The 15,548-nt window shown below is 41.1% G+C and overlaps 1 protein-coding gene across 7 annotated transcripts in view; it reads right to left on the bottom strand.

Moving 5' to 3' along the window:
• Nucleotides 1-15,548, bottom strand: part of LOC117881581 (protocadherin alpha-C2-like) — a 287,284-nt gene that overhangs the window by 84,944 nt on the left and 186,792 nt on the right. For all 7 annotated transcript variants that reach the window (XM_034778998.1, XM_034778999.1, XM_034778997.1 and 4 more), the window contains 2 exons: nucleotides 9,046-9,104; nucleotides 6,916-7,004 (listed from right to left, as the gene is read on the bottom strand). In XM_034778998.1, coding sequence (XP_034634889.1) covers nucleotides 6,916-7,004; nucleotides 9,046-9,104 — 148 coding nt within the window. The remainder of the gene's footprint in view (nucleotides 1-6,915; nucleotides 7,005-9,045; nucleotides 9,105-15,548) is intronic.

Genomic DNA, 15,548 nt, shown 5'->3' with positions numbered 1-15,548 from the left:
AGCGGCGCGCGAAACGGCCGCTCGGGATCTCCCCCTCCCTCCCAGGTTTGAGAGCCTGGGAGGGAGGGGGAGACCCCGAGCCGCCGTGGCACGCGAAACAGCTGATTCGCGCGCCGTGGCAGCAGCAGCGGAGGTGAGCTAGGGTGGCCGGGGCACATTTTTAGGGGCGGCATTCTGGCGCCGGCCACGCTGCCCCTAAAAATGTGCCGCCCCAAGCACCAGCTTGTTTTGCTGGTGCCTAGAGCCGGCCCTGAGTTCACACATGCTCAGTAGGGAGGGTTGTTGGAGGCTGGCAGCTAAAGTCTGAGGATTGCATCTGCGTTGAGCATGTTCTAGTCCCACATAACGCTTGTGTTCCAACTGGACTGTGCATGCATCATCCCCACAGGGTGATGGAATAAGTTCCATCCCACTGCTGCAGGGGCTGAGCAGGACATTCCCTGCTGTGACACCATGCACTGGAACTGAGAATAAGGAGACTGTCTCTCCTATGCTCCCATGCTCCTCTTGCTGGTGCCCAGACAACATGGAGAAGGAAATTGCCTGCCAGGAATGCAGGGAGAAGGAGGGGGAGGACTGAAACAGGAACCAGTGGGGAGAAGAGAAAAACAGAGGGAGAGAATGAGATAGAAGCCAGTGAGAGTAAAGAAGACTGGGACAGGAGCTAAAGTGGAGAAGATTGAAACAGGGACAGACTGGAGAGAACAAGAGTAGAAGGGGTCAGGATTGCAGGGACAGAAGCAGAAGAGTTTATAATCACTAGGTTACACTCCCCTCCATAATCTAGCACTGAACCCAGATTCCCAAGTCTCAACATTCATCTGCTGTCAATAAATAGCTCTTAAAGTCCCTGGTAAATTGTCTCTCTCTTCCCCCTCTACTGGCTAATCCACTTAGGGGATAACAATGTATTACTGCTACCAGTTACTCAGCTAGCTCAAATGGTAGCAAAGGTCTGTGCTGTGGATCTAAAGGTCCCAGTCCTGCTGATGACTCATGTTGGGGTCAATATGGTTCCACACTACAGAATTTCTATTTTTTTCAATTTGCTTTCTTTAAAAAATGTGAGAAATTACATTAAGAAGCCAATGTTAAAAGAACATTAAAGTTGCAAAGTCAAACACTCAAAAGTTAGGAAATCTCAGGATTCATCTCACATGCCACCTTAATTCTAGGGTGACCAGATGTCCCGATTTTATAGGGACAGTCCCGATTTTGGGGTCTTTTTCTTATATAGGCTCCTATTACCCCCCCACACACACCACCCATTGTCCCGATTTTTCACACTTGCTGTCTGGTCACCCTACCTTAATTCAGCCATTTTGTGCATATCCATTATGATACAGAGTGAAATCCTGGCTCCACTGAAGTCAATGGGAGCTTTGCAATTGACTTCAATGGGGCCAGTATTTCACCCACAGTTCTTAATTACATGATCATATGCTATTTTTTCCATAGATTCCTTGCCTCATTCAAGGCACAGGATGAACAGTGCTCACTACATGGGAAGGCATTCAATATTTCTGTTCACAGTTATCATTCAGTATATGGCCCCATGCTTTATTTACTCTACTCCATTTAAATCCTACATTGAATACAGAATTAATATCCGCATAGGTTTTCTCATCATGGACATTCATCAGTATAGCATCTGAGTGCTTTACAAACATTGATGAATTTATCTTTATAGCACCCCTATGAGATACACTGGTATTATCATCCCACATTTTATAGAGGGAAACTGAGGTGAGGAGCAATTAAGGACATATTTGTTTAGTATCCACCAATTTTGGGCATCCAATTTAAGACAGCCATGGCTAGATTCATAAAGAAATTGAGTGTAGTCACCCCTAACTTATAGGCTTCTAAAAAAACATTGGGATTCACAAAGCCTCAGTTTGGTGCCTAGGCACAAGGGCCTTAGAATAGGATTCACAAAAGTCAGCATGCTAGCTGGCTCCTCACTTAAGATAGCCAATAGGATATGCCAAGCTGAGGAGTGTGTGGAAAGCCCCCTCTCTTAGAGATAAGCACCTAAGTCCAGGCTGCAGGGAGGTGCCTCCCCCTGCTTTGGATTTTCAACTACAAAGGCTTCTCTTAGCATTAGGCAATACTCCATATTAGAAAGAAGTAGCTGCAGGCAGCACTCTCTCATAACTTGTAGCCCAGTGGTTAGAGTACTCACTTGGGATGTTGGAGACCACTGGTTCAAGTTCCCACCTGTAGCTGAGGGTGAGAAGGGAGCTGAACAGGATTCTGCTACCTCCCAGGTGAGTGCCCTAACCATGGAGCTCTGGGATATTGTGATGCATAGCTCCCTCGGTCACCTTGTTGAAGCTGTTCCACTGGATAAATAAGGAAAGAATCATTAGACCACAGAGAGAACGCGAGCATGAGAATGACTCTGTAAGCCTGGTAGCTGGAGCATTCACCAGAGATGTGGCAAATCCCTATTCAAATTCCTTCCCTCCCTGAGGTGGGGATTTGAACCAAGGGTCTCCCACATCCCAGGTGAGTATTCTAAACACTGGGCTAAAAGTTATGAGGGAGGTCCTCCTCCCCCTGTCCATTTTGTGTAAGTTAATCTATAGGGATCTGATCAAGTAGGCGAGCTCAAAATTCACCTATCTCATTGGGCCCCACAGGTAACTAAGGCAGAGAAATGCCTATCTTTCCCCAGTTCATGACTCGTTTGGGGGCTTAACCATCCGTATGCCTGGTATGGGGCTGCAGTGTGCATGCTCAGAGGCCAAAACATAGGGATTTAGGAACTTTCACTGCAAAAATGTAGGCACCAAGTGAGTTTAGGCATCGACAGGGCTTGAGGGCAGCTGAACCGGGGATTTGTGAATCCTGGTGGGGTGAGATTCTGGGATTTAGACACGCAAGTCCTTTGGTGAAGTTAGCCCCTAAGGCCTAATTTTTCAAAGTTCCTAGCATTCTTATATCACTATATATGTTCAGAACAGAACTCCAGTCAACTTCAGTTCCAGCTGTGAGCATTTAGCACTCCTGCAAATCAGCCCCCAGGTGTTTCAAGTTGGGCACTCAGAAATGAACAGTACACCATTAGTGGCCACCTCTGAAAATTCTGGTTTAAGCAACTTGCCCAGCAGCACATAGGAACACTGTGGCAGAGGCAGGGATAGAATGCAGTTCTTCAGCATAGCATTCAGTTGCTTTAATCACATAACCATCCTTTCTCTTCTGGAGTTTCCTGCCTCATGCACTAAACATCTTCCAACATCTGTAGCAAATGAAGCAACCATCCTACAGACAACAGCCTCATTGACTACATGGCTCTGATTCATTCTCTGGGCAAGGTCCATCCTGTGCTGTGAATGAGGTGGAATTCCTTTGGAAAAATAGTGCTAAGATGGTTGGTGAAAATACTGACCCCACTGAAGCCAATGGCACATTTCCCATTGACTTCAGTGGAGCCAGGATTTCACTGTGTATCATAATGCATATGCACAAAGAGGCTGAATTACGGTTGCACAGGCAAATGTAATTCTGGCATTTCCTTGCTTTTGAGTGCTTGACTTGGCAACCTTAACTTTCTTTTAAGTAACAATTTTTGGGATGAAAATGGATCTCCTTTATGCAATTTCAAATATCCAGAAGCAATGATTAAAGCAAGTGATCTGCAACATTCAGGTAGATAACAAGTCTACCTATAGACTGTCTAATAATTATAAGTCTACATATAGACTTATTGAAATGGGAGTTGGATGCTTAATGAAATGGGAGTTGGATGTCTTCTCTGAAAATCTCAGTCATAATACATAGAAAAACCACTGAGATAAAATATTTACCAAATACACAGAGCAGCGCCTTACCTGAGAGGCTGGAAGAGCTCTTTGTCAGGAATATAATATGCTTCATAACTTGTTTTTCAAACAAGGAAACCAATTTTTAAAACAACCTCTCTTTAAATGGCATTAAAACTATGACACAAGTGGCAGGAATTCCAAAGTGAATCTGATTGTGTATCCTTAACTTAGACCACTGGACCTTTTGTTCACCTCAGAGTGAGTTTGGGACAGAGCATAAGCCTTAAATCTTGATTTCATCACTTTTTTGTGATGAAGAACCTGTGAAAGGAACAAAAAACAATGGGCCAAATTTTGCTCTCAGCTGCATAGGTGAAACTCCTACTGAAGTCAGTGGAAGCTTTATCCATGTAAGTGACAACAGGATTTACCCTGAAAGGTACAGAACTGGTGATATACCATGTAGTGTCTGAGTATAGCTAGGAACTAGGAATTAAGGATTTACTGATTTAACACTTGACTTGTTCATCCTTCTTAGAACATTCCTATGACATCATCTTTTGAGACTCTCATTGATTAACTTTCTGATTCCTTCAATCTGAAGCATTTTATCCGAGGCTTTTGTGGAGTGCTAAATTAAATGAATGGTTTAGTGACAAACCAATTGGAATTAATCAATTGAGTAAAACAACTTCATTAAGCATATGTATGTGAGGCGGGATTTGAGGCAGTTTTATACTAATTAGAAGTGGAGAGCTGCATATGTTGATGGAAATAGAGATAATGAGCAGCTAATTTGTGAGTTTATCTGGACACAGGTGTAGCACTGTTCGGATGTAAATGGCATGTCAAGAGCAACTGCATATGTTGTCTCTATCCAGTGTAATTGGCTGAAATGGGTCAAATATCTAATGAAAAGCATAATTTTGTGTCTTAACCTGATGAAAAATGGCACAAGTCATGAACATGAGCAGTGGAAAGGAGGTAGAACAATTGAAAGAGGAAATGTGTGTGGGAACCCAAAGCTGTAATTATAAACCATTGTGATAAACAACTATATTTGAAAGTGTAATGTATTAAAGTTATGTGTTAATTTTATCTTTTCTGTTAAATGACACTTCTATATGCATAAACTATTTGTTACTGAAGGCTAATGAAATCCACATTGTCTGTTTACAAATGGTAGGAAGGTCCCATTTATGTTATTTTAGCAGTCATTAAACCCTTAAGGCCAGACAGAAAGGAAACAAAAGATTCTTTCTTGCACAGAAAGAATAGTAATTTGGAAGGATCAAGAAACTTGATCCACAGAAACTGGATTTCAAAACAGTTTTAACTACCCTGGACTTTTTAAGAGACTGGTTTTCTCAAAGAGCAGAAAGACTTCCTGGGGCTGGAGATACAAGTTCTTACTACCTCTTTACTCATTTGCCTGATCCTGCCCAAACTGTGACTCTGGCTGCGGTAGGAAGAGCAGGGGCTACTTGTCCAAAATGCCACATTACACGCAAGTGGACAGGGAGGGAGCAGAGAGAGGGAATGGGAGTAATAAGTGTCCTGGTTTTACCTCCTCTCCCCAGCTTATTCCTAACCCAAGTAGCTACCCAGGCACACAGGGTACTTCCTGACAAAATGGAGTAAAGTTACTTACTCCATCCTTGAAGCTGGGAATGAATTTGGACTCTGAGACAATTCATCTCGTGGTCTACTCCTGGGGCGCGCAGCTATGGTCTGATCCTTATCCGGGTCAGATCATAAAATGATAATCTAGTCCACAGAAATTAATTTAATTTTTTCCCTGAAAGTTCCTTCTGCCCCTGCTGGAGCCTTAAGAATCCTCCCATATTTAATCAGTCAGCAGGTTAAAAGGTTGTTCTGTGAATTATTTCCAGTTTCATTGTTTGCCATCTGGATGAACCATGTGTATTTTTATTCTCAAATACAACTTTTAACTTAATTGTTCAGTAAAATATTTGTAACATAGCAATGCAATCTTGTGCATATTTAATCAACTGAACCATAAAAAGAAATCGTAGCAATGTTTAATGTACACACAATATTTCTATTTCTCTCTATCTCTCTGCTTCTCTATCCACAAAGAAATATGAAAGCTATCCAATTATTTTTGAAAGAGCTTTAGCTTCCACACCACATGTTATCAAATTTTTCCTTAATACAGTGCTTGGTGTCTGAACTGCTGAGCAGCACCAAATACCATTTCCTAACACTTTGTAGGCATTTTAAATGATGAAATTCTTTCTATCCCAAAATGTAATGTGAGAATACATTCATTGCTTTCACTGCAAAAGAACTGAGTGAATTTGCTTATCTCCAGTAATCAACAAGACCCTTTGCTGATTCTTACTGAATTTTGATTTACTGAGTCAGCAAGTAAATAATGAAAAAAATCAAGAATACTTCATCATAAAAGGTATTTTGGTTATTTATTTTCACAAGTGAATAGCAGTTTAGTTAAATTTTTTATGACAACCCTCCATAGCATACTAGTAAATGTACTGCAGTTTAATTTATAAAAGGAATGAACACTTAGTAATAAGAAACCTAACTACCTGACAGCAGGATGAGACCTGTCGGTATTTAAAAACAATTACTGAGTTTGCAAAATAGTGAAGTAAGAATTGGTGAGGTTCTGTATTACTTACTCCATCCCCAATTGAGTGGCTCTTTTTGCGAAGTTGGTAATTTTGATGACCTTAGAAATGGAGGATAAATTAAAACCCTAAACCCAAATACTCCCAAACTTTGGGGAAATGTGGCTCTGGATCCACACCTCACAACTGGGCCTTCTTCTCTAGTGAACTATACCAAATTCCTGGGTCTGACCACCCCAAAACATTGGATAAGTTCAGGTCTGGATCCAAATTTTGAGGCTTGATTTCATCTCTAGTATGCACCTGCTAGTGAATAAAGGAGAAAGGTTTCTTTGCTTTATTTATTACCGTTTATCTTATTCAAGAGAGTGTTTCATAGGGACTTAATTCAGAGACACAAAGTAGAAAGAAAGTTAAGAATGATCCAATGGGAAGTGTGTTTCAAATAACAATCATTCCTCTCTTTAAGGGAATAGAGCCATCACATTTCCCAATATCCCATTAATAGATGTCAGTACTCTGATCCTAACCTGGTGTTGCACTGGATACTGTTGGCCACAGCTGTTCAGGTCCTCCCGGCCCTCCTCGTAAGATTCCTGCCTCCTCCATGTGCACAGCACTGAATAAACAAGCATACTGATTAAATTACATAGTTCCCATCTGACCTGTTTTTGTTCAACATTCCCTTTTCTGGCTATTTCTCCAAAGTCACAGTTGTTCTTTGTTGCACCAGGGCTAATGCAACATTGCATCATGCTAGCAGATTCTGCTAATGCATTATTAAAGCATCTATCATGTCAATCCTGTAAGAACTGCAAAAATTGCTTTGGTTATTATTTGAATGCTGCAACATAATTCCATGCAGTTCATATCAGACACAAATATTATCTCTAGAGGATGGTTTGTTTTCATTAATGTGATGTGAAATCACTAACACTGCAGGGAAGTCACCTAGCCCCAGATTCTCAAAGGTATTTAGGTGCCTAACTTCCACTGAAATAGAAGTTAGGTGCCTAAATCCCTCTGAGGACCTGGGCCCTAATCCATATCATGTTTGTGATAGTAAATAATGAAAGTCAGTTCTGGGCTTCTTTCAGCATGCTATTATCAGCCACTCTTCTACAGCAAATATCCCAAAGCAATTTATAGTATCCGATGCTGATTACCTTATGCTTTTGGCAAGCACTTTTGAAGGGAGAAATTAGGTGTCACAAACTACAATAACTATGTAATATCAAATTTTATACAGTGTCAAATGATGAACAGTCTGCCATGAGACCAGCAAATTTAATTGTTGCACATTATCTAGCTCTGAACTCATAAGGAGATGATGATGGGGGGTGGGGGGAAATAGATGCCTGATATCTTAAAATGAAAAAAGTAGATAGTCATTTTTAAAATGAGCTCACCCTCTTCACTTATCATGAAAGTTACTTCAGGCAAAATCCTGAAGTATTCCCTATTCCACCTGTATGCAGGCAAGGCTCCCACTGATTTCAAGAGGTGTTCTATTTCAGTTTCGACCGAGAGAAGTTTCTAAAACTTGGTCAATTCATTTCTCAGTGTTAATGGGCAAGATTTTTAAAACTGGGAGTTCAATACTGCAAGATTGTAATTCGTCTTGTTACTTTCTAAATGATTTTGATCTGTATGATATTTAAACTTGATTTAACTAAGGAAAATCAACATTCATATTGATTTAAAAAGGTATTTTTTAGTTAAAAGGGCATTTCAAATATTTTATGTACAGTTATTTTACTTTGTATTTGCTGTAATAGTCTCCAGAGAAACATGAAAATACATTTTAATTCCCCCAAATCTGTCTTTTTGTATTCAGCAAATGATTTTCCCTCTGAGTTTGTAATGCCACTTGAAATTACCACGGCCTTTTTACTTAGTTCTAAATTTGTTATCCGGTCTTATTGATAAGGTCAGAATAGATCTGAGAATAAGATTGGTTAGTTAATTTGCTAATACACAGAGAGCAAAGATATTATTTTATCTAGGTCCTACACAAACAGCATTATTTTACTTCTTTTTAAATTTATCGAGGAGCAAATTATAGTAAGGCAAATTTGGGATCTGAGGCTGAGATTTCTAAAGGAGTCTAAGGTGGGCACCTAACTCAAGAAGGTTTCCTTGGAAATCTCAGCCTGATATGTTTGTCAATGCCCTTTTAACTTTGTTAAATACCTTGAATGTACCATGTGGTTAATACACTGCCTGCAGCAGTGGTACACTTTTATGGTAATGAGAGGTAGTGAGATGGAAAACTATTGATGCTGCATACAATCTATTGAAATTCATCAGAGTGGATGATAACAGGAAGCTTTAATGTGAATGAAGAGTGTATTATCAGTTAAATAATTCAGTAATTGTAGCAATCAGGCAGTGATAGTAAATGTATAAAGAAGCATGAGGTAAACAACATGAATGCATAGACCAAACACTAATATAGTAATGACCAGCATAAAAGGCAACAATTACAGTGAATCAGTAGGACTGACAGATATAATGCCTCAGAAGCAAAACTTGGGTGCTTCCCTCACAGCATGCAGATCTCACTAATGTATGTCACCAGATGTACCAGATTGAAAGACAGTCTACTTCACAAAGGGAGAAAGATATAAGCCCTTAAGAAGGGGAAGCACAGTACATACCTTTGTATTCCTGCTCTTAGGGATGCAGAATAATGCCAATCAGGATTGGGTTGTTTTGGCTGCAGAAACAAAAGAGAACAAAATCTGTATTAATTTGTATTAAAACATTTAAAAATCTATGCAGCTGAATACAGGCTCTTCTCCAGAGTTTCTAAACATTTTCACATCTATTGTCAAATGGCTCCATAGAGCTATTTACATTTTTTATGCATTCAGAGCTGCCAAATCTCCCAGTAAATCTGAAGACACTTTTGTATGAGTGCACTTAGGTCACTGAATATGGAGTTAAATGTTTATATACCAAGACTTTGGATTGTGAGGGTTAAAGTGGAGAAGGAGGTTATTTCTGTAAATTGAGGGGCTGTTATTTTGCCCCTGTTCAGAAATATCCTGGCCATAGGAGGAGACGATTATTGCTGGAAAAGAAAAGAAATACTTTGCTGGTTTCCCTGATAAAACTAGACCACTTATGCTCTTACCCTAGAATGTATCCACCTGTACACATACAAAATGCAGCCCCCTGTGAAGAATACATTGGGGCCAGTTTGCTTGCTGTGAGTTTTCTGCTGGGGTTAGTGGACTGCAGAGGACTGCACTACATTGTATCAGACTCGCAGACTGCAGCAGGTTTTTACTGAAGGCAGACATGTACTTTCATAAGACCAAGAGCTGCTACATTTCCTACATTGATAAAAAGGCATAAAAACAGGGAGGAAAAAATAGAGAGCAATACCCTTCACCTAGTACATCTCAGCACACGCTGACCTGCTACAGCATGACTTGCTATGTAAGGGTTTCCTGAGAAATTCCTGATTGATTACAAGTTGCTCCAGAAAATGTTAACACCACGTTTCTTGCTGTGCACTGCATACAATAGCAACATTCATAATAATTTAAAATTATAGGCAACATTTTCAAATGAGGGTGCCTAAATCAGGCACCTAAATATTTAAGCAGCTAAGCGATTTAATTTTCAGAGGTGCTGAGCATTGATTTCAATTGTAGCTGCAGGTGCTCAGCACATCTAATTATTGTGACACTTTTTAGGTGGCTAATTGTGCATGTAGGTGTCTAACATTAGGCATCCAAGTTTGAAAATGTTAGAGTATAGACATAATGGATTACATGCATACTTGATATGTCTTGTACACAAGGCCTGCTCTACCATTTTTGCCGCCCCAAGCAAAAAAAAAAAAGGCCGCCCAAACTGCCGAAGCAAAAAAAAAAAAAAAAAGCCGCCCGGACTGTGCCGCCCCAAGAATGGACAGAATGCAACCCCTGAAGCATGTGCCGCCCCAGGCACGTGTTTCCTCCGCTGGTGCCTGGAGCTGGCCCTGCTTGTACAGTGGCAAATACACAAATAATACATGATAGTAATGGTGTAATTCTACTGAAGTCATTGGCGGTAGACCAGAAGTGAATTTGGCCCCATTACTTTTAAATATGTGTTGAATACCGTAAATTATTTAAAACCAGCTTTGTCTTTGCCCTTGGGATTCACAGTATGCTCTTCTCTAGATCAATAAGTTGTATACAAATAAAGATATAGCAATAATGATATGCACCATCTTTCTATCTGGCTATCTCAATATTTATAAGGCCCCCCATCACTATCTGAGTTTGAGGAGCTATTTGGTACTGTGCGTTGTAGCATTCTTCACATCCTGATATACACAAAAGAGAAATTCCACACAGTGCAACAAAATATTAAACATCTTTGCTAGTAACTACTTTCACATTTAAACCCAGATTCTCAGTGCCCAGTTTCTGCTGGGCTTAGTTGTGAAAAAGACAATTATGGCTCCAAGATTCTCTGACTGTTTCTGATCTGGCCCTGGCCCTAGCCTCACCCGACTTTAAAGAAAAAAAATAGGACTGTTCTAAACTTGGCCAGCTGGTAGTTGTCCTCCAGGAACCATCCAACTACTAAGGACTATCAGAAAACAACACGCTCTTATCACACCTTTTCCCCATCCTGACATGCCTCCTACACCAATATTGCAGGTGGACACATACAGGAACTGGCTATCCTGACTTTTCTTCTGTTGTGGACTCCCATACACCAAGGGAATTCTCAGCTCAGAAGACAGAGTCAATTTCCACTCTTTCTGCACCAGGAATGGAGTTAGGGTGACCAGACGTCCCGATTGGACTGTCCCGATATTTACTTGTTTGTCCCGCATCCCGCCCGATGTTCGGACGGGATGCAAATTGCCCTGATATTGTGCACTCTGGCACACAGGTGAAGGGGGCTCGTGCCCCGGCCCCACCCCAACTCCGCCCCCTCCCTGCCCCATTGGATCCCTCCCCAAATCCCCGCCCTGGCCCCGCCTCTTCCCCAAGCATGCCGCATTCCTCCTCCTCCCCCATCCCTCCCAGGCTTGCACGAATCAGCTGTATGGAGGCGCAAGTGCTGGGAGAGACGGGGGAGAAGCAGACGCGGCAGCCCGCTCAGGAGAGGCGGAGGTGAGCTGGTGCGGGGCAGCCCCCACCAATTTTTCCTATGATCCAGCGGCTCTTTTTTTTTTGCTCTGCCGGTGCCTCCCTCCTCCCCCCCCATGTCCCAATACTTCATGTCTCTCATCGGGTCACCTTAAATGGAGTGAGTCAAAGAATCATAGACTTTAAGGTCAGAAGGGACCATTATGATCATCTAGTCTGACCTCCTGCACAACGCAGGCCACAGAATCTCACCCACCCACTCCTGTATCAAACCTATGTCTGAGCCATTGAAGTCCTCAAATCATGGTTTAAAGACTTCAAAGTGCAGAGAATCTTCCAGCAAGTGACCCATGCCCCACGCTGCAGAGGAAGGCAAAAAAACCCCAGGGCCTCTGCCAATCTGCCCTGGAGGAAAATTCCTTCCCAACCCCAAATATGGCAATGAGCTAAACCCTGAGCATGTGGGCAAGACTCACCAGCCAGACACCCAGGAAAGAATTCTCTGTAGTAACTCAGATCCCACCCCATCTAACATCCCATCACAAGCCATTGGGCATATTTACCGCTAATATAAAAGACCAATTAATTGCCAAAATTAGGCTATCCCATCATACCATCCCCTCCATAAACTTATCAAGCTTAGTCTTGAAGCCAGATATGTCTTTTGCCCCCAGAATCTCTGGTCCTTAGAATGTCTGATCAAAAAGAGAGAGAAGCAGCATGAGGAATAGAATTCCTCCTATAGTCCTGGCCAAAAATCATATTAAGTTATAGTCATGGCTGAAAACTGGGAAATTCTCAAAGAAGCAGAGAAGGAAATAAAGGCAAAAAAGGAGAGACTGTCTATCATACTGCTACATTGGTTCACAACACTTGGATGGTTTCCTTCTCAACAATAAGGGCTAGAAACTTACTTTATTTACATGAAAGCTTTCATTCTGCAGATTATGAATCTGTCATGGAGGCAGGATAAATTCATCAAGTAGGCTGTATCTGAGCCACAAGCCAGGTGTTTGACACCTTTGATTTATAATATAAATTACAACCATGAGGTCAGGCATTCAAAAGGGTTATTGCCCCACCAGATATTCTTGCTGGAAGAGTTTGCAACTGCCATAAAACCTCTATTTTTTCACTGTGTAGGTTGAACAGACTAAAGGTTGATCTGCCATATATTTGGGGCACATGGTAAATGACCCAAACTGCCAGAGTGTACTGGGACACTGTAGATATATATAGTATACACATCCACATAGATAATCTGGTGTGTATCATAAGGTCTCCAACCTACAGTGGAATGGAGAAGATGTTGTATTTAGCCCTTGTATGGATATTAAAATGCAAAATGTAATCTCTGCCTTTAGTGAGAAGGAATAGCGAAGGGCCAGGTTTCTGGTCAGATGCAGTAGTTGTTTGGCATTTCAGGGTTCGGTAACATATCAGAGTAGGGAACAGTAGGGCTCTACCGGCTGTATTTAAATGGCAGAAAGGGGAATTGTCTTTGGCCTACATAAGAGAGTGGGGATGGATATGGGACACATGTTAAGCTGGTACTGGAACCTTAAATGCAAATGTTCTGACTGTGAAATATATATGAGTTGTTGAGTTTTTTGTTTTTTAACTATAAAGCTGTTTTAATTAATTTATTTCTGTGAATTTCCTTACTTTTTTAAGAACCTTCACAGGTCTGACTCACCATGGGTATGGGTGGCAGAATCTAGCCCTTAGTTTTTATAACCTTTTTTATACACATGGGAGAAAACAGTGACTCATATGAGAACGAACAGTCTTCTATGTCTTTGGGGCTGCTCTCGCTTGGTTTTCTGGACACTGAAGGACTGGGTTTGAACATTGGATGACTAGGAGCTGTCAGTGATCTGCAGGAGACATGGGTTTATCATGCTTTTATGCCATCATAAGCCAATATCCTGTAACTGGCAATGCTAGTGGGAGTAAAAGAAATCAATGCCAACACCTTTTTGTGGCATTAGCAGTAATAGGCTTCTCCTCTGGTCCTACTATTGGTCCTGCCTCCATAAGTACTCTTTGTCTTTGGTCCCAACAGAAAAGCCAGTTGAGGAAGCATATGACTTCAAAGCAGAATTTTGGGCAGCCAAGGCATGGGAAGTGAGTTTGAGGCATATGTCATGATTAATGTTAGTTGTTCAAGTGTGGAAACAGATAAGCCAGCCTATTTCCTATCTGCATTCCACAATGTACCCACAGCTTTATGAATTCTTATGTTCTGTATATCACTACAAAAGGAACTGAATGTTAAAAACAAATCAAATCCAGCCTTAACACAGCCAAACTACGGTAGATGTACAAGCAGACTGAAAACCAGCATCATGGTAACAAAGCTAAATATAAATATAGTGATGGGTAAAATCAGATGCTTCAAAGTTTGGATGTTTGGACTGTCCCAAACACAATCCCCCTCCACCACACAGGCCCTATGACAGACTAGTACCACTTTCAAGCCCTAGCAAGGTCAAGTGGATCAGAGTTTGGTAACGTGATATGGATCTTTTCATTTATAGATCACAAATTCAAATCTCCCCCTGCTGTATAGATAGTGACAGTTGTGAGCATCTCAGTGCTGCTTCATGGCCAATGTGAAATTAGTTTGGTGGTCTTAGTACATTCCCCAGTGGACAGTTCACAAAAAAATATTGGCAATTGACAACTGGTATCTTTTGCAGGGCTTGTCACAGGCCCTGTTGAGTGGACGGAGACTATGTGGTGACAGTCACCCTACTTGATATTATTTCATTACAAGGAATGATTTGTGGCCCGCTACCCCATTCTGCCATCTTAGATATGAGCTTAGACTGCACTCCTATCCAGTGTCTTTGTGAGGCCACAAGACAGTGCCACTGACAATTCTTTCTACTCCTCAGTGGTCTTCAAAAAGAAGGGTGTGATGGGAAGCTTTCATCACACATGCAGTAGTAGGAAGCAGCCCAAAGCCACTTCCTGTTTCTGCCATCATCAACTTTTCCTGTTTGGCCCAGAGAAAGCACATAAAATGCAATGACTCCTTCTGAAAAACTGAATCAAAATCTATCCAGGTGTTTTTAATGGTGGACATCACCACAGTATCTGAAAAAAGAACAGGAGTACTTGTGGCACCTTAGAGACTAACAAATTTATTAGAGCATAAGCTTTCGTGGACTACAGCCCACTTCTTCGGCTTATGCTCTAATAAATTTGTTAGTCTGTAAGGTGCCACAAGTACTCCTGTTCTTTTTGCGGATACAGACTAACACTGCTGCTACTCTGAAACCACAGTATCTGAGTGTCTCACCATAGTGGCTTATGACTCCTAACCCTACTGAGCACATGGGGTATGTCCAGCCATTCAGGGAACCAGAAGCTATACAAAGAGATTAATGTGTCCAGGTATAACCAACCAACCCAAGTTGAAATTCAGATAATGAATGTGAATACATGCTACCAATTGTTTGCAGTCATCCTAAAAACAAAACATGTTTATACAAAATTTAATGACAATGTTTTAAAATAGCATAATATTGATCCAATTTCAGAAACATTTTAGCTGAATTACAAACAAATTTTAATGAAAATTCATTTTACTTAGTTCTGATATGTTGTCATCTCAAGTATCTGTTGCTTGAATTATGAGATTCATATGTACTCTGGGCCTGATTCAGTGTTCACTGAAATCAATAAAAGCCCCCCTCCATTAACTACAATGGGTGTTGGCTCTAGCCCTGTTTGTGTGGATCAAACATTTACAAACAGTTAGGAAATTATGAGAGTGCTAAAACACATCCCACTCTACTCCAATATTCACACAAATACTCAGTAGAATAACATACCATCTTCTTATCAAATATATCCACTTTGAAGCAATAAATAAAAGGCCTTTTAAAATCCTAGACCACTTACAGCTCAGTTTCCTTTCTACTGAGAATATGTTGATAGTTGTGGGATTCATGGAGCTATTTCAGATTTCCTACTGTAAAATCTGAGATTGATTATACAAAAATGCTCACACTAAATTCAACATAGAGAATAAACTACTTATAGTCTAGCAT

This window comes from Trachemys scripta, chromosome 8 (genome assembly GCF_013100865.1).
Source record: "Trachemys scripta elegans isolate TJP31775 chromosome 8, CAS_Tse_1.0, whole genome shotgun sequence".
Lineage (NCBI taxonomy): Eukaryota > Metazoa > Chordata > Testudines > Emydidae > Trachemys > Trachemys scripta.
The sequence above is the reverse complement of the archived record's forward strand: the minus strand, read 5'-3'. Positions and strand labels throughout refer to the sequence as shown.